The 19,113-nt window shown below is 28.5% G+C and overlaps 1 protein-coding gene and 1 long non-coding RNA gene across 2 annotated transcripts; one reads left to right on the top strand and one right to left on the bottom strand.

Annotated features, from left to right (window-relative positions):
* Window positions 1-3,822: 3,822 nt before the first annotated feature.
* Window positions 3,823-5,334, bottom strand: LOC126679452 (uncharacterized). The gene is made up of 3 exons (XR_007640867.1): window positions 5,246-5,334; window positions 4,994-5,135; window positions 3,823-4,807 (listed from the first exon to the last, which is right to left on the bottom strand). It is a non-coding gene; the product is annotated as an uncharacterized LOC126679452 (long non-coding RNA).
* On the top strand, window positions 4,088-10,465 carry LOC126679451 (steroid (22S)-hydroxylase). The gene is made up of 8 exons (XM_050374486.1): window positions 4,088-4,296; window positions 4,491-4,815; window positions 5,006-5,158; window positions 5,266-5,520; window positions 6,076-6,168; window positions 6,270-6,348; window positions 7,625-7,737; window positions 9,984-10,465. Exons 1-8 carry the CDS (start codon window positions 4,088-4,090, stop codon window positions 10,203-10,205), a joined length of 1,449 nt encoding a protein of 482 aa, XP_050230443.1. The 3' UTR covers window positions 10,206-10,465.
* The last annotated feature ends 8,648 nt before the right edge of the window (window positions 10,466-19,113 follow it).

Genomic DNA, 19,113 nt, shown 5'->3' on the forward strand with positions numbered 1-19,113 from the left:
GTTATGCAAAAAGTATATTTAATTTTTTTCATTTTAATTTAAACAAATGGCTATAATTGAAATTAACAAAATTAGTTAAAATTAAAGATTTTGATAATTTTAAATATAAACAGGAAAAAATAAAACGTTAAGGTGTTTTTGGATGATTAAGCCGTATTTTTATAAATTTCAAACAGCCTTGTAAAAATTCCTAAAACTTAACCCCCACACTAAAAGTGAGTTTCATAAAAACCCAGTAAGAAGACAAGAGTCCCTAGACCCCAGAATTGTATCTATGGATTCACCATATATTTTTTAAAATTTAAGTAGCAATTTACCTCTTTAATTTATAAATAATGGACAATTAACATATAAATTAATTTTGTAGGCAAATTAATCATAAATTTGTTGATTATTGGCAATTAACTCCATTTTGACAATTTGCCCACTTAACTTATAAGCTAATTGTTTTCTAAATTGACAGTTTGCCCCCTCAACTTATAAGTTAATTTATCCAAATAGGGTTAATTATTCATAATTACCAAATTCGTGACTAATTTGCCGATAAAGTTAATTTATATGTTAATTGTCCATTGTTTATAAGTTGAGCGGGCGAATTGCCATTTAAGTCTTTTTCTCAACCTAACTGATAAATATATTCTTATAGGATTCAATTGGATAATCTACAAAACTATCCTAAAAATCTTAAAAAGTCATTTAATTCCCAAAAATGCTAAATACGCTCATTTAATAGCTTACTAAAGGAGAATTTTGAATTTCATAACTTACAGGGCTAAATTACACCGTCATTCTGACTTTCTGCACTTTTACCACTATCATCCCTAACTTTTAATTTCGATCTATAAACTCTTTGAATTTTGATTTAAAATCCAGTAAACTCATTCCTTCCATATTTTAACTAGGCATAATCACTCAAAAACCCCTCACCTTTAAACTTTTTTTCAATTCCACCCCGACGTTGAAAATTTGTCAATTTTACCCACTTTTGAATTTTCCGTTTTCAATTGTACCCCAATATTTTAATTTTTGTTAATTTTTTTACTTAAATGATGAAATCATTCAATTAATTAAGTCTAAACATGAAATTAAATTCTTTTTTATTCAAAAAAATACAAATAAGTCCTTTATTTTTAAAAACTAACTAAAAACCATAATCAAATTAACACTAATTTAAATTCTTAATTAATTTAACTAAATTTAAATAAATTTTAAAAATATACAATCAATATATGCGAGACATGGAGAATGTTTTAAATAAATTTCCAAACGCAAAAGACGTTAATTTAATTTTTCAGGGTACAATTGAAACACAAAAATGCAAAATAGGGTAAAATTGACAAATTTTCAACGTGAGGGTATGATTGAAAAGGGGCTAAAAGGTCGGGGTTTTTTAAGACATTAGGCCTTTTAACTAATACCATTAACAGACACTTATGTGACATTTACAAAATTTAGTGGCGCTTTACGTGTTTCACACGTGACTCATAGTGTGATTCGTCAAATGTTATATTCTTGTTAAAAATTAATAATTATTTTTACAATTATAAATATACTTAAGTATAAGATATCAATAATTATTAAAATAGTATTTAATTAGGAATTTAAATTAGTAATTTATGAGGCAGTTTATCTTAATTAGCATTCTAGATGATTATATAATAATTAAAATATTTCAAAAAATAAATAAATATTTAAAATAGTCTATTTTAGTTAGTATTCTCGACAATTATTTTGACATAGTATTATAAGTAGTTTATTTTAATTAGTACTCTAACTTTAATAGATATCTTAATAATTTTTCTAATTAATAATTATATTTTATAAAGTAAACAAGACATTAACGTTAATATGACCCACATATGTGCTTTTATACATAGTATAGATAAATAAAAAATTAAAACACATACAAACTTGTTTACCTCATCTGACACCAGTGTTTTAAACACTGGACGGTTGAATCGGAATTCGGCTAGTGGTCCGATTAAAAAAAACACAAAATAATCAGAAATCTCTTTGAATCGAACGAACCGATTATTGAGCCGGTTAGACCGCTATCAAACCGGACAAAGAGAATTAGCGACGAAAAATTCGCCGCTAATTTTAATTTATTTTATTTATTTAAAAAATAATCATTGAGGCGGTTTAACTGGTTGAACCGATGGCTTCACCGGTTCAGCCAGCGGTTTAATTTTAAAAACATTATCTGACATATCATCATAAACCCCTAAAACCATAATTTCTATAAAAAAAACCTTTAAATTTTCAACTACCACCGCTTAAATCCCCCGTCATGGCCTTCATCCCTACAATTGGAACCCACCGCCACCGACTAAACTCACGTCGTCCGCCTCCGTTGGGTTCGTATGAATAGATAAACCCAGACAAACTGAGACTTAGTTTGTTTGAGGACGAAACTAGATTGGGTTAGTCTTCAATCGAACTCAAACAGGGTTTATTCTTGGACGAACATGGTTTCCTCTGAGAAGACGAGCCCATATAGGATTTGTCCTCAGACGAACTCAGTTACTGTGGTTGATGGTGGTGTGGATGGGAGTGGTGGTAGAGATGACGGTGGCAACAAAATCTATTTAAAAATGTAGTTTTAGTTTTTGAATTTTTTGGGATATCTTGGATGTTTTAAATTTTAAGGGTATTCGATGAATTCTCACGGACTTTTATATTTTTAATAAAAAAAGTGAATAAAATAAGTTTACTGGCTTCTAAATCGAAACTCAGAGGGTTTACAGACTGAAATTATAATTTAGGGACATTAGTGATAAAAAGTCTGAAAGTCTAGGACGAGTGAGAATAAGCCTAACTTACAACACCTATCTGAATACCTTGTCTTAGCTAGCTGTCAACGGTTCGAACATTAGCACCCCAAAAATAAAAAAACTTTACATTTATATGCGTCTAATGAGAGAGCTACACATCACTCAAATCAATCGTAAACCAACTCAAATCAACAAACTATTACTTAGGCCACCACTCTGGCTAGACATCGTCTTCGGACACCGCCCCTGCCTGCAGCCCCCTTCCTTCCTCCGATCACCACACCCGCTACCACCGGTGATAACCACCGTCCGCCATCGATCATCGCTAACCACGAGCCACCATTACCATTTCGCCGGCAAAAATCGACGACCACCACCTTCAGTTTGCGCAATTCATCTAAACGAATACGTTTATCTTTTAATCCTGTAATTAAAACAAGGCTTAATTACTTAAAAAAAACCACTTTGTAATATTTATTCGTTTATACCCTAATCTAGGAAAAAGTTCATTTGTACCCTTTCTTTAATTTTTCATTTTCGTCTCTATCTAAAAAGCTGATTTGACCTCTTTTCATTTGAAAAAATATTCAAAATGATCCTTTATATTTAGCTTATATTCTAACTAAACGTTAATATTATTAATTATTTATAATGTTTTCATCCTTTAATTAATTTAATTGTCAAAAATTTTAAATTTAGGGTAGAGATGAAAACGAAAAATCAAAAAAATGGTACAAATTAACTTTTTTCTACGTGAGGGTGTAAACGAAAAAATGTTATAAGGTGGGGTTTTTTAAGTAATTAGGCCTTAAAAAACAAAAATTTAAAATATTTTTTTTTTGATAAATATGTGGGATTCGGAGGAGTTACTCCCATTTTAGAATATTTAAGAGACTAACATGTTATTAACATTTAATTCCTTTTTAAATATGGATCAATCTGGTTCAAATTTAGTAAAAATCTGACTACTAATCTCCTATTAATTAGTTTTGATCTGACAATTATGGAAGAAAATCCTGAGTTGTGTTTAAGATTATTTCCTTATACATAAAGATATAAATTTAAATCTTTCTATAAATGAAAATAATAATAAATTAATCTCAGTCCTTCTCAACATTAAAAATAAAAAATACTGAAAATGGAAAGTAAAAGGAAAACAGAAAGCCTAAATCGTCGCTACTTTCCGCTGTTCTTTTAAGTTGAAAGACAAAACAGATGATTATAAAAGCACCCTGTTGGCTTCATCTTCTTCATCAGAACTCAACCACCTGACTAACCAATTTTAAATTATTTCTCCTCCATTTTTCATTGCCATGTCTGACTCAGAGCTTCTGCTTCTGTTTCTTCTCCCTTCAATCCTATCACTTCTTCTCTACTTCATTCTCCTACGCAGAAAAACAGCAAATAAATTTAATCTTCCGCCAGGCAGAATGGGACTACCGTTCCTCGGAGAAACCATCGCTTATCTGAAACCGTACTCCGCTACTTCAATCGGAGAATACATGGAACGACACATATCCAGGTACTTAATAAAACTAGTTAATATTTTTTTCTTATACAATGAGTTATAGCTCAAATAGTATAAGCGTCAGACAGCACTGTCAGATCGTGAGTTCTATTCCTTCCAAAAGCGCTCCCATTTTTCTATTATCATAAATAAAAAATTATTGTTTATGATGAAGATGAACTAGTTTTGATTAACGAAACTGCTAACAGGTACGGGAAGATATACAAATCCAACTTATTCGGCGGGCCGACGGTGGTTTCTGCAGATCCTGGATTGAATAAATTCATACTACAGAATGAAGGAAAATTATTCCAATGCAGCTATCCGAAAAGTATGGGTGGAATTCTTGGCAAATGGTCTATGCTTGTTCTTGTTGGAGACATGCACCGAGTCATGAGAAATATTTCTGTTAATTTTCTGAGTCACGCCAGGCTTAAGACTCAGCTCATTCGAGATGCAGAGCAGCATACTTTACTTGTGCTTGATTGTTGGAAAGATAACTCTATATTTTCAGCTCAAGATGAAGCTAAGAAGGTAAAATTTTCAAACTTAATCACTCTAAATTCTTAATTCAGGTAATTTTAGTCTAATATATCACTGATTAACGGTAATTTTAGTTAATTTCACTAACTATGAATAATTAAGAAAATTCATATGTAAACAACGAGGTATAGTTCAAATAGTATAAGCGCTCTAAAACTGAGAAACTTACGAAAATGTGTAGTTCACCTTCAATTTGATGGCGAAACACATAATGAGCCTGGATCCTGGAAAAGCAGAGACTGAAGAGTTGAAGAGAGAGTACATTACATTCATGAAAGGTGTGGTTTCTGCTCCTATAAATTTTCCTGGAACTGCATACAGAAGAGCCTTAAAGGTAATTAATAGCTTAATTTTATATATATCAGACTGTAAATTTATATATATGAACATAAAAACGAATTGATTCGAAGAAAAAGAGAACCATTTTCCGTGATCCGGCAGTCGCGGTCGACCATTTTGAAGTTCATAGAGAGGGAAATGGGGGAGAGGAAATGGAAAATGAAGAAAAACTTGGAAGAAGAAGAAGATGATGATGATCTTCTTGGTTGGGTTATGAAGAATACGAATCTTTCGACTGAGCAGATTCTTGATTTGGTTCTGAGCTTGCTATTTGCTGGACATGAAACTTCTTCAGTAGCTATAGCTTTAGCTATTTACTTCTTGCAAACTTCTCCTGATGCTATTCATCAGTTAAGGGTAAGATTTTATACTTTTACTTTTACTTTGTTATTTATCTTAAATTTGCTATTACCTTTTTAAACTAATAGTAGTATTTAAATGAGCTCTCTGTCTGTCGTTTGCAACTGGACATCTCATCATTGTGGTCTCCAACTCTACACGTCGTTATTCTAAAAAATAATTACAGTCATTTTGTGTTAAAATCGAACCAAAGTTGTAGTAATGTATTTGGTTCGATTTGGTTTGATAATATAAAAATAATTATCTTGCTACAAAAAATTGAAGAAAGTGTTAGACAAATTTACTATCAACTCGAAAATTAAGTCTTTTTAGATATTAGATAGATTGCATTTTTCTTGGACAAAATAATACTATATATTTAAAATTTGGAAGGAAAACAATAATTTTAACCAAATTTTAGAGAAAATGATTAGTAATTATATATTCTAAATATTATGACACGTATTACGTTTTTCATGTATTTACGCAATCTAGTTGAGAATTTTGAAAAATTAAAATTACTTTACTGCATACTTAATGTTGTTTTTTTTATCATTATATATATCTGTATAGGAAGAACACATAGCAATTGCAAGAGGCAAGAAGCAATCAGGAGAGGATGGATTAAATTGGGATGATTACAAGAAAATGGAATTTACTCAATGTGTAAGCTTCTCTTGAACTTTGTTTTTATATTAGTATTGCCTAAAACTTACAGAAATTTGCATGAATAATAATTTGCTCTTTATATTTTTGGTCAAGTGAAGGTTATCAATGAGACACTTAGGCTTGGAAACGTTGTGAGGTTCCTTCACAGGAAGACTCTCAAAGATGTTCACTATAAAGGTATGAAAATAATTAATCTTTGGATCTAATAATCAGAAAATTGGAACTTTTTGCCTAAGTCTACAAATTTCAATAGAGGCGTGCAAAAATAACATTAAATTGAATACTTAAATCGAACTAATGAATTTAATTTTTTTATTTGAGAATATAAAAACAGTTTTTCCTGTTTAGTAGAAATATAAAATAATTCCAACTAAGACATGATTGTTTCAAGCTGAATTTAATCGAACCAATCAGTTTGGTTGGTTTTAAATTTGATTTAATTAAAGAACTAAGACATGGGAAAATTATGTTCCAACTGAATTTACACTCCTATGTTTAAACAATAATTTTAATGTAATTTCATTTTTTCCGATATAAAATATATGAATCCTTATCATTGATTGATAGAAATTAAAAAAAAATGCAAGTCCTTACTATTGATTAATATTGATTGATAGAAATTAAAAAAAAATACAAGTCCTTGCTATTGATTGATAAGAAATAAACAAATATAAGTCCTCATTTCAAAAAGAAAAAAGAAACAAATATAAGTCCTTGCTATTAATTGATAGGAAATAAAATATATAAATTGATTGATTAGAAATGTTCCAAATTATGAGGATTAGATAGGAAGCCGTATCAACCAAAGTTTGATACGGATAGGGACATATTTAGCATTAAACTTGTGAACGCAATATTTTAATTTAAAAATAATTCACATCTTTTCAAGTAAAGTTTAGTTACAACTATTCTTATCATTCAACACAAATGTTGCTATCGATTAAATTGTATTTAAATTGAAAAATATTATCATAACCGAAGATGACAATTTTTCGAAAAGTAAACTAAGTTCTAAAAATTATCTTATAATTAATTTATTTCTAATCTATTTTGTCCATGTCAATATTAGATAAAAGTGATATTATTCATTTAGGGAAATGAACAGATAGAATAACAATTATTTTATAAAAATATATTAATATATTTGTATAAATTCAATAAATTATTTCTTAAGTATGTATGTCTGATAGTTTCTTTTGAAGCCGGGGAATCAATTAAAAAATTTTCTTTTATTAAACATAAAAAATTTTGGTTATTTAAATTTTGATAGATATTTTTGTAGTATTTTCTAAGATGTTAAAATAATTTTAAATATAAAACAAGTTGATATGTTGCAATCTAGCAAATAGTTGTCATATATGCACGAGACTTATGATTAATTTGTGAAATAATTGAAATGTTTTTTCTTTAGAATAATTGAAATTGATTTTAAAATGGGGTTTATGATTGAAAGGGTATGACATTCCACGTGGATGGAAAGTGCTACCAGTGATTGCAGCCGTGCATTTGGATTCTAGTCATTTTGACCAACCTCAACGCTTCCATCCATGGAGATGGCCGCACTCGGTAAGCTTTTTCCATAAATATCCCTTCCTTACATTATCATTCTTATTTTAGTTTTTAAATTCAAATAATGAATATCTATTATTAAATTGATTAGTTTTTACAAAGTTAGAATTTTAATATAAATTGATTGAAGTATGATATGTGCGTTAGGCAATTTGTTTTTTTTTTTTAAATCGTGAGACCAGATCTTATCATAAAAAACTATCACGACAATTTTATAATTTAATTAGTTTATTAATATCCATAAGTAATATCTCAAATAGTATAAACGTCGGACAGTAAACTATCGAGTTCGTAAGTTTAATTTCACCCACAAACGCTCTCTCTCCCCAACTATTAAAAAAAGTTATTAATACTTTTTTAATATTTGTATTTTACTATTGATGGTGTTTCAAAATCAACTTGGACTAATATTTTAAAATACCTATGTCATGATATATAATAAAGTAATTTCTTTTGATGTAGTACTAATAACAATGACAATTAATAATAATTATATTATTATACCCTTTGAGTTTCTATGGTCAAAGTACTTAATTTTTTATTAATTAATTAAATATTATATATTTCCAACTAAATTTTTTTGATTGTAATAATTAGATGAATGACAACTTACTACTTTGTTCTTAAATTTTTATTTTACCGTATCTAGTGGTATATTTTTATAATTTAATTTTTTTATTTTTATATAATGGAAGATGGCAAAAGTATATTACTAGGGAAATTAAAACTTAGATAATTTGAAGTAAAATAGGCCTCACTGGATAATGGGGTTTAGGGGATAAGATTTGGTATAAACCAGATCCTACAGAAATCTGATCAGAACCGTTGAATAGAGTTTAGTACAAAAAGTAAGGTATTACGATCTCACGGCTATCCCCACAAGATCAAGTGATGAACTGTCATGATCATTCAACAGGATGTTGTGAAATTGGTCCCACTCGCTTTTATTCAATCTCTATTTCATTTTCACTCGCTCTGCGTGTGGGGAATTGCGGGGATGTTTTAATGATGATTAAACCCCCATGTGCATGTAGGGTTCTCACGTGCACCTACATCACTCCCTTTACTATATTATATTTTCTTTTTAGGCGTACAATAAATATGTAGAACTATTATCACTATATTTATTCAATTTTACATTACATAACATTTTTGTGGACTAGTTAAAAGTACAAATATTGCAATGTTTTTTAAAGGTGGAGTAATTTGAAAATTGATAGGTGTCAAATCCAAATGTCCTATTATAAAGTAGATATTTACAAATAGTAATAAAATTGTCATAAAAGACTTATAGTAATTTTCGTTATTATTAATGTAAATTTAGTCTTTGATAAAATAAATAAATAAATAAAATTGTCATAAAAGACTAGATTACTACCAAAATACTAGTCAAGTAAAGAACTATTGGCATATTTCATAGAAATGAGAGGACAATGCAAATGGTCCATAGGTTGACCACCCATACACCAACTTATACTAGAAACAATGTCGAATCACTTTTGAATTTTCCATGTCACTCTATTTTATCCTCCAATGTTCGATAAGAAAACCTGTCTATGTATGATTTTTGTAAAAATCTCTTTGGATGTTTCTAGTCATTCATGAGTTTATCAATTGACCAATTATTATCAATTTTTTTGTCACAATAGGAGAAAAGAATTTTTTTAACTTTTTTCTTTTGTTTTTTTTTTAAAGAAGAAGAGCTATCTCGTAAAGAATATACTAAGAAAATTCTAACTCAACATTAGGTGGTTGGTATATGTCAAATGTGTCACTATAGTTAAATAATTCATACTCCTCTACCAATGTTAACATCAATTATCAATATTTTTTATTTTTTCAATTATTTTATTATCTTCCTTCTTCGGGTATCGACTATTTTTCTCCTTTATCACTTCTTTTCCTCATTATCTAATTTTATTGTATATACCGATTGTATGAGAAATCTACAGTTACGAGCAGTGGCAGAACTACGTGAAAGGGTTAGTGGAAACCGTCCCTCTTAAAAAATTATAAAAAAACTCTAGCTTTTAAGTTTTTATATAATTAGCCCTTTGATATGATTAATACTTTTTAAATTCTAGTTACGCCCAAGGTTAGGTGTCAACAAATCCACTTTTGATCTACAATTATGTTAGATAATGCTATGCTTGTTAGAATAATCATAGTAGTTTAGATTAAGATTCAACTTTTTAATTTACATTATGCAAATCTCTTGATTCTAATATATTTGTTTGAAACAGAATAGCACAAGCACAAATAACAATTTGTATATGCCATTTGGTGGAGGACCACGCCTATGCGCCGGATCAGAATTGGCGAAATTAGAGATGGCAATTTTCATGCACCATTTGGTTCTCAATTATGAGTGGGAGCTGGCTCATAATGATCAACCCTATGCTTTCCCTTTTGTTGAATTTCCTAAAGGCTTACCAATAAGGGTCAGGCACCACAAGTTCATATAATTATATATACCAAAAATAAACAACAAAGTATACCAAATAAAAATAAAGTCCACATAATTGTTGTAGACCTCATTCCCAATTTTAGATATAGATATAGATATACTATTAGATATACACACACAACAATTAAGATTATTCTTCATTTGTATGTCAAACATTTGCTTAGTATATGAGTTGTTTTGACATTTTATGTAGAAAAATAAGTGATTTTGACATTTGTTACAGAAAATTGAAGATGTAATAATTATTCGAACAAGCAACCCTTCTCTCTTTCTCCCACCTTCTAATCCTTTACATATTGGTTTGTAAATTAGGCCTAATGGACAGAAAAGTCAAAAAGAAAATCAACTTTTTTTATAAATGTAACCAAAATTTTAATTTCTATAAGTTTAGCGTCGTTTAAAAATTCACAGTAATTCTAGCTAAATTTATTTACTTAGTTAACGTCTCTTATTATGCATTAAAAATTAATTATTATAAATTATATATGCATGCGCATACACTGTCTGTGTGTTAAATTGAATAATTATTAAAATTGACTAAATTTACCTTTAATTTCTCTAAACCGGATTAAAGTGTTGATTGGATTTGCAAAAGAACAAAAAAATAATTTGGATTTATTGAACAATTATTAGCCCTTAATATAATGCGGAAGGTGTGACTATTTTTTTACACCATAAGAAAAAATTGTCTCACTTATCCGAAAGAAATCAATCAAAATCATGAGATGTTAGAAAATTGAAGTGAATTAATTGCTTGGTAATGCAAAATGCAACACACGAGACATAGGGTGCTATCGGTGTGATAACTTGAGATTGTAGTCCCTACCCTTGCTAATACAGCAGCAGAAGGGCCTCCTTGCAACTTCCTAGGAAAGTGATGCTTTTTCTTTCTTTCTAAATCTTCCCAAATAACACTAAAAACGCAACTGAACCCCGTGAGACAAAATATAAAGCTGTTTTGTCCTGTGGGAACCCTAAGGTTGTCCCGTATAGAGGTGAGTACGGTTCGGAGGAATCCGGAGATTGACAAATCTCCGGAACCAAATCAAAAGTCGGGGATATCGAAAATTGAATCTCCGGATCCGTATCAATAATCGGTTCGGTTCGAAAATTTTATTTTTCGGTACGGTTCGGTATGAGGATATTTCTAATGGTTCAGTACGGTTCGGTACGGATATCACTAGAACCACGGATATTGTTTTGTTTAAAATATGATATCTATTATATTATAATATATTATTTTGACTTTTAAAATTAATTAGCTACTAATTCTTTTTCTTAACTATCACAAATAAATAATCATCAATAAAATAAAAGGACACAATATGTATATTACCTTTCGATTTAATATTAAATTTTTGATTATTTGATAAGGGTACTTTTATCTATTCTCAAGTCTAAACTATGTTATTTTTGTTAAAACTATGTAATTTGATTAATAATAGAAAATAATGAATATGTAAATCGTTCATATTAATTTTTAAAAATATTTTTAATAAGTATTAAATATTTGACAGATTTATATAATTTTATAAAAAAAAATTAGTGTTTACTAATTTAAAGTTAATATGAATATAATAATCAAATTAAGAGTAGACTAATATATATATTTATATATATATATATATATATATATATATATATATATATATAATATAATATAATTTCGGTTCTTCGGGTATAAGTTCGGTACTTCGGTTTGGTACAGTTCAGTTCGGTTCTCGGTACGGTTTTATAAAAGATCCGGAATCGTACCAATAAAATTTTCGGTACGGTTCGGTTCGAGAAAAATCAATGGTCAACAGATATTTTTCGGTTCTGGATATTTTCGGTCCGGTTTCGGTTTGGTTTTGGAGATATCCAGGATCCGTGCACACAGTGCAAAAATTAAATTAAACCGAATAATAAAAAATCAAACCAAATTAATCGGTTCAGCAGTTCGATTTCAAATATTTGAAATTTTTATTTAATTTTAATTTAAAAAAAAATCAATATTAATTTGGTTCGAATGGACATCTTTCAGTCTTGTGTCCAATTTTCTATTCCCTTCATAAATGATATTTTGACCTGTTATTTCTTCTTTTTTGTTGTGTCCCATGCGGGTTATTGACATAAATGGTACTAAATCTTTGGACCATATATTAAAATGGTACCAAATTTTTAATTTGTATCTTTTTGGTATCCAACTTTTTTCATTTGTTTCATATTGGTTTTTTCTACAAATTCCGGCTATTTTTAATGATTGGGAGAAGGAAAGAGAAAGGTAAAATCACCAAATTATGGTATGTGTTATGTGACATGGCATCTAATGAGGTAAAAATATATAAAAACATATTGCTCCGGTCGCTACGTCATTAAAAATAGCATGAATTTGTAAAAAAAAAAACACAATCTGAAATAAATGATAGAAAGTTGGATACCAAAAAAATACAAATTAAAAATTTTGGTACCATTTTAAAACAATGTCTTAAGATTTAATATCATTTATGTGAATAATCCATCCCATGCATATCTCGTTCGTGTGGGGGTAAACCATCACTATTATAATTATTATTATCATTATATGCATTATTCGTTGTGTCCATGGCACGAGTGGTTCACCGTCAATCATATTTTTTGACAATATAAAAGGTCATTTTTTATCATCGAAAAAGCTTTTTCTTTTAAGTATTAACCATTGAATTCCTTTCTTCATATATGAAATTTTTATAAAATATAATCTAGAGGCATCATAAAACAAAATGGCTTAAAGGCCTTAAATGACAAAAGAAATTAATATAATCTAGAGGCATCTATTTATTGTTAATAATTTCAGATACATTAACATAGAATAAATATGTTTCTTATGATAATTTTCTATGCTAATGTATCTGAAAACTTTATCAAAACAATGCTAGCAACACATTCTTTAAAAAATAGTTAAAAGATCAAGTATCATGTCATATGCACCAATATATTTTACAACGACGTTATGTTTTCTAATTAGTTCCTTTAGATCAAATACTAATATGCTCAAACCTCGTGATATTTTTACTAATTTCTTGCAAATAATACCGAAAAAATATCATAATACAAGAAATGGGGTCAACAATGAAAATTATATATTAGATGCTTTAACCAAGTATATTATTTTGTATACCACCCATGTATTTAATAATACATTCATATTGTATAGAGACGGGAGATAATAATGTACGTTTTACTCTTTTCAAGAGACAATTCTACATGCTATTTTACGAATATAACGCTATGTGAGTTTTAAATCGTAGTAATGACCAGTAAAATCTGAATCTGATAACTCCTATGAATTTTATTGTTTACCATTTTTATATGTCAACATGCAATCTTTAGTTTCTTGAAGATATTTCAAAACTATCTTGAATACAATTCAGTGGTCATTTTCAAAGTTGAATTAATAGTATTCTCTAATATCAACTACAAATGCAGTATTAAGCTTACTTTTGCATACAACAAATTTCCGACTATTCTAGCATACGATATTGTCTTTAAATATTTTCTCTCAACCTCATATTTTGAACACCCTGCCAAGCTCAACTTGAACTAAACCGTTAATTATTTCAGATCTAATTGAAAGAATATCAACTTTGTAGGCAGTCTATTCAAAAAATAAAACTCTATGAGCCAAACTAACCCTTTTACAACAAAACCAATTAAATTCCAACAAAAATATTATAAATAAAGATATTTAGATTTCTTGGGAATATAGATAACTCCACCCCCGCCCTTCATTTTTTTTTTTGATAAGTGTGGCAACCGAAATCAATAATATTGATTTATATAATAATAGATAATGGGAAAGATTGTGTAAAACAAAAATGAGACCATCATTCCTCATGGATTTTCTGGTTAGACGTTCTAAAATGTAGATATGATATGAGCCAACCAACCAAACATTTTCTTTGTTAGGTTTGCTTTCATTGTCTACGGTGGTTCGGTTTTGTTATTTGTTAATCATTCATGGATTCTCTACCAATCAGTATCTCTCATCAATATGGTCTCACACCCTATGGTTTGGAGAGTTGCACGTTTCTACTCTCAAATATCCCACTCTTCTCAAAGAAAAATTATTGCACACAACCGTTGCGCCATGTCATTTGTGCAACAAACTAATTATGCGTTAGCCATGTGGAAAATTGAATGATAAAAAAAATAAGTAATAATTAAAAGATTCTCTATCGCAAATGCTCATTGACTTGATGTAAAAATGACGTGGCGCAACGGTTACATGGGATAAACACTCCTTCTCAAAATGACAAAATGTACAAAGAGCAACTCAATTTAGGGTGACCAAAACATCGACCGGTTTGAAAATGATCGATTAAATTACATTTAAGAACTAAAATCATTTTATATTTTAATTTAATTGATTATGAAATAACAAAACTAATCAACATTTTTAAAATATAAAATTGAAACGACCAGATAGTTGAACAATTTTTAAAAACTGATAAAAACGTAAAGAATAATAATTAAATAATTGAAGCAACCAAATAGTTGAACAATTTTAAAAAATTGATAAAAACGTAAAGAATAATAATTATATATAAATAATCACTTAATTTGGTTTATTGATTTTTATTTTTTAATTACAATAGATTCTAATTTTTTTTATTAATCGAACCAACTTAACTAGCTTATTAATTTTGTCAAGAATACAATATATAAATATGTAACAAGAGTGACCATTCCATGAAGGTAATGAATCACATTCCATGAGGGTAATGAATCACTCTTTTTAAAACAAAATCCGATATAGGCTTAGCAGCCATTATATAAGTCATCCAACTTTCGTTTAACACATTAGGAGGAATAATAAACCATTGATAATTTTATTAAACGAATGGTATGAACTATTAATAATTTAAAATAAAATCAGATGGATACTTAATTACTGTTAAAACTCTTAAAATATTTTAGCATCACTTTGTAATCTTTTTTGTAAAGTCAGAATTAGAAGTGCCGGAATCATCGAACAAACCATGCCAATGTAACTAATCATTTAATTATAAACAATCATAAATTTCAGTTTGAATTTATCTGGCAATGGAAAGTCCGACCGAATTGTCGAGAAAAAAAATGAGACCTAGAGGGACCGAATAGATGGCCTCGTAATCTAGAATGAGATCCAAGATCTCATAATGTCTTTAGTTTTTTTTTTGTCATATCATAATGTCTTTAGTTCAAAACTCAACTTTGACAAAAAAAGTAAATTCATGGACATTATTTGAAAATAAAATGCTATAAGCCTAAATGTGAAAAATAAAAATTACATTCGCAAAAGAAATCTGAATGTTATTTGCAGTATCGTTATAATAAAATAATAAAATTTATGATAAGATATGACATCATAATTATAACTTAAATTTACAATGTGTAAATAATATATGTATTGTAATCCTCTTGTAAAAAAACATGAATTATGAAATTGAAAATAGGACGGATATTTATTAATTTTATGTGATTTACTTCTAACACATTTATTCAGTTTGATTCCTATATTTTTTGTTTTGGTTGAGAATATTCATTTTTATATACTTTCTAATGAGCTGATGGAATCAAGAGAAAATTAGGAAAAACACTCCATTTTTTAAAATAATAGTAAATTATACCTCAATAAGGAAAAGATAGAGAAAATACCTCACTTTTTTAGCACTTTTATTTTTTTACTCTAAAGTCTTTTTTTATTATAATAATACTTATTTTTTTATTATTTTTTACTCCAAGCATTTTATTTTTACTCTGACATGTGCATCTTTTTTTTCCAGATCTCTCTCTCTCTCTCTCTTTCTCTCTCTCTTCGTCTTCTTCTTCTCCATTTTTTCTTCCTCTCCAGTTTTTTCTTCTTCATTTATTTTTTTTCTTCTTTATCATGCCGCCGCCGTTCTTTCAACGATCCGCCATTGCTCTGCCGTTGCTCCGCCTTCGTCCCGCCTTCGCTTCGTCTTCACTCCGCCGTCGATTCGCCGTTCTTCCACATTTTAGCGATTTTTTTCTTAATTCGTGGTGATTATTACGATATATTTTAACTCTCAGATCTAAAAGAAATGTTCTTGAATTTTTTTTCAGTTTAAGATCTGCAAATATGCATTAAAAACGATTTTATGATGAAAAAAACGATTTTCTGTAGAAAAAACGATTTTCTGCAGAAAACAGCGTCTGGTTATCATATCGTTATCGCTATGACGTTATCATATCATTATCATAACCCTGCAGAGAAAAACGATTTTCTGTCAAGAAAAGTGCTTGATTATCATTTCGGTATCATTAACGTTAGCATATCTGTATCATAATGTTATCATATCAATATCATAATATTATACAGTTATGATAATAATATGATAAGGTTTATGATAAGGTTATGATAATAGTATGACAAGATTATGATATAGTTATGATAAAGTACGTCATGATAATGTTATGATAATATTTTTTTATACTGTTATGATAAAGTATATTGTGATAATATTATGATAATAGTATGATAAGTTTATGCTAAAAGGTTACGATATGGTTATAATAAAGTACGTCATGATAATATTATGATAATATTTTATGATTGTGTTATGATAAAGTATATTATGATGATGTTATGATAATTTTTATAAAAATAGGTTATGATAATAGTATGATAAAGTTAATGATAATTGTATGATAATGTACAAAAAATATTTTTTTGCAGAAAAATTATGATACCGAGATGATAATATCACTGCTGCTTTTATAATAATATTATGAAAAAATTAATTATTTCCAGATCTTTTTTTGTGTGTAAATTTTTAAATCAGAAATTAAAGTAATCAATTTTTAATTAAGTGCAAGCTGAAAATCAACATAAATTATTAAGACTATCTATTGTTGTAGAAAAAAAATATTTTTTTGATGCATAAATCTTTTATTGCTATTTTTCAGATCTAGATCCGAAAAAGAAAAAAGATTAAATTGCGAGAAAAAATAATAATTCGAAAGTGATTGTAATTATTGAAAATTAAATTTCAAGATCAAAAATGACATTAAAAAATGAAAAAAAAAGAAAAAAGAAGTGCAGAGAAAGAGGAAAATAAAGAGAAGAGAAGTGGAAGGAGAGAGAAAAAGAAAAAGAGAGAAAAGAAAAAAAGTTGGCAGATCACGTGTTTTGTATGTTGGAGTAAAATCATTAATTTTTTGACACTTAGAGTAAAAACATAAAGTCTTAAAAAGGTGATGTAATTTCTTTAATTTTTTTATATTGAGGTATAAAATCCTATTATTTTTTTATTTTAGGTAAATCTATAAATCTCCCTGTAATCAAACTGAAGGAGTGGATAAAGAGCGAGGGGCAATTTACATCCAGGTATGTGTTCTATAGATTGCCGACAATTAGAAACAAATTTAGCCAATTTGGCAATCTTGTCATCTTCTTTAAGTCAAATTTGGGGTCAGATATACAGACACCATAGGCCCAATTACTCTTGGACAATTAGGCCTTTCAAATGGGATTGCCGATTTGTAGATATTTGATTTTTTTTTTTTGGAGAAAAATAGAAAAAAAAATCAATTTATAAAATATTTACAGACTTACCTCACTTTAAATGGACATTTATGTCTTATCTATTCAGGCAGTTCTTTTTTTATTTTTATATTTCATAGGTTTATATTCATACTTCCATTTTTTAAATGGGTTAATTTCATAAAAAAATCATGACCATTACATGAAGTTTCATTTTAATCACGATTTTTAAAAATTGTCATATAAAACTATGAACTTGCATTTTTTTCCAAATCTATCACCAAATTAATTTTCAGTGTATTTTTGCTGACGTGACAACCGGAATCCGACTGATTTGAAAAAAAATAAAAGTTAAAAATACAATGGAAAATAATCAGTGATAGATTTGGAACAAAATAAAAAGTCATGATTTTACATGGCAACTTTTAAAAGTCGCGATTAAAATGAAACTTCGTGTAAAATTTATAATTTTTTTATGAAATTAACCCTTTTCAAATATTTATTTTTTTTACTCTTTAAATATTTATCGCTCATTTCCTCTCTTTTTCTCTCTCTTGTTTACATTTCATCACTGTTATTCTTTCCCTACTATTCTTTTGTTTTCATCGATTTTGATCATTTGATTTATTTTTTTCGTTGATTAAACAGTGATTATCGGTTTACCTTAGTTTTTTTATTGCGTTGGTGAGTAATATTTCCATTTTTTCAATTATTTTCTCTAAAATTGTCTTTAGGTTTTATTTTAATTATATGTTGTACAATGCTTTAATCATCCATGTATTTTTATTGTTTGATTTTTTTTATAACGAATTTTGTGTTTTTTTGTGACGAGGACTCACTCTACTGAGCCGAAATTCAATATCATTGTCAAACCCCAGGATGTGAACCGCCCGCAAGCCCACATACTTGGTAAATCCGGGCTATAATGGCCAGCAATCCAACCTCAACCACTCCATATTAAGAAAGGGCGTAGCTGGGGTTCGAACCCACGACCTTTGGCGCCCAGACGGCTGAGCCTTAAACCAATAGACCAAACCCGTGTGAATTTTGTGTTTTGTTTTTTATTTTGATTATACATTGTAAAATTTTCAATTATCATATTAAGTAATTATAATATTTTTTAATATTTTATATTAAAAGAAAAATTAAAATACTATATATTTTGTTACCCTTTTCATGTTAAATTCAAAATAAAATAAAAAACTCTATATTTTTTATTAGAGATCGACCTGGTCTAAGCTAGTTGTTAGTGGAATTAGCGAAAATTAATATATATTTTTTAAAATTGAACTGGATAAATCACGACTTCAGAAAAATCAGGAGTTCGAAACTCGAGCTCACGCATATGGAAGGACTTGGCCATTAGGCCAAGCCTTCAAATGCGAAATAGCAATTATGT

This window comes from Mercurialis annua, linkage group LG4, assembly GCF_937616625.2.
Source record: "Mercurialis annua linkage group LG4, ddMerAnnu1.2, whole genome shotgun sequence".
NCBI lineage: Eukaryota > Viridiplantae > Streptophyta > Magnoliopsida > Malpighiales > Euphorbiaceae > Mercurialis > Mercurialis annua.

Bases quoted from the DNA above. Each gene is read 5' to 3' on its own strand.
- LOC126679451 (XM_050374486.1), top strand. From the start codon at position 4,088: ATGTCTGACTCAGAGCTTCTGCTTCTGTTTCTTCTCCCTTCAATCCTA. The intron at 4,297-4,490 runs GTACTTAATAAA...AACTGCTAACAG, and splicing joins ATGGAACGACACATATCCAG to GTACGGGAAGATATACAAAT. The intron at 4,816-5,005 runs GTAAAATTTTCA...GAAAATGTGTAG, and splicing joins CTCAAGATGAAGCTAAGAAG to TTCACCTTCAATTTGATGGC.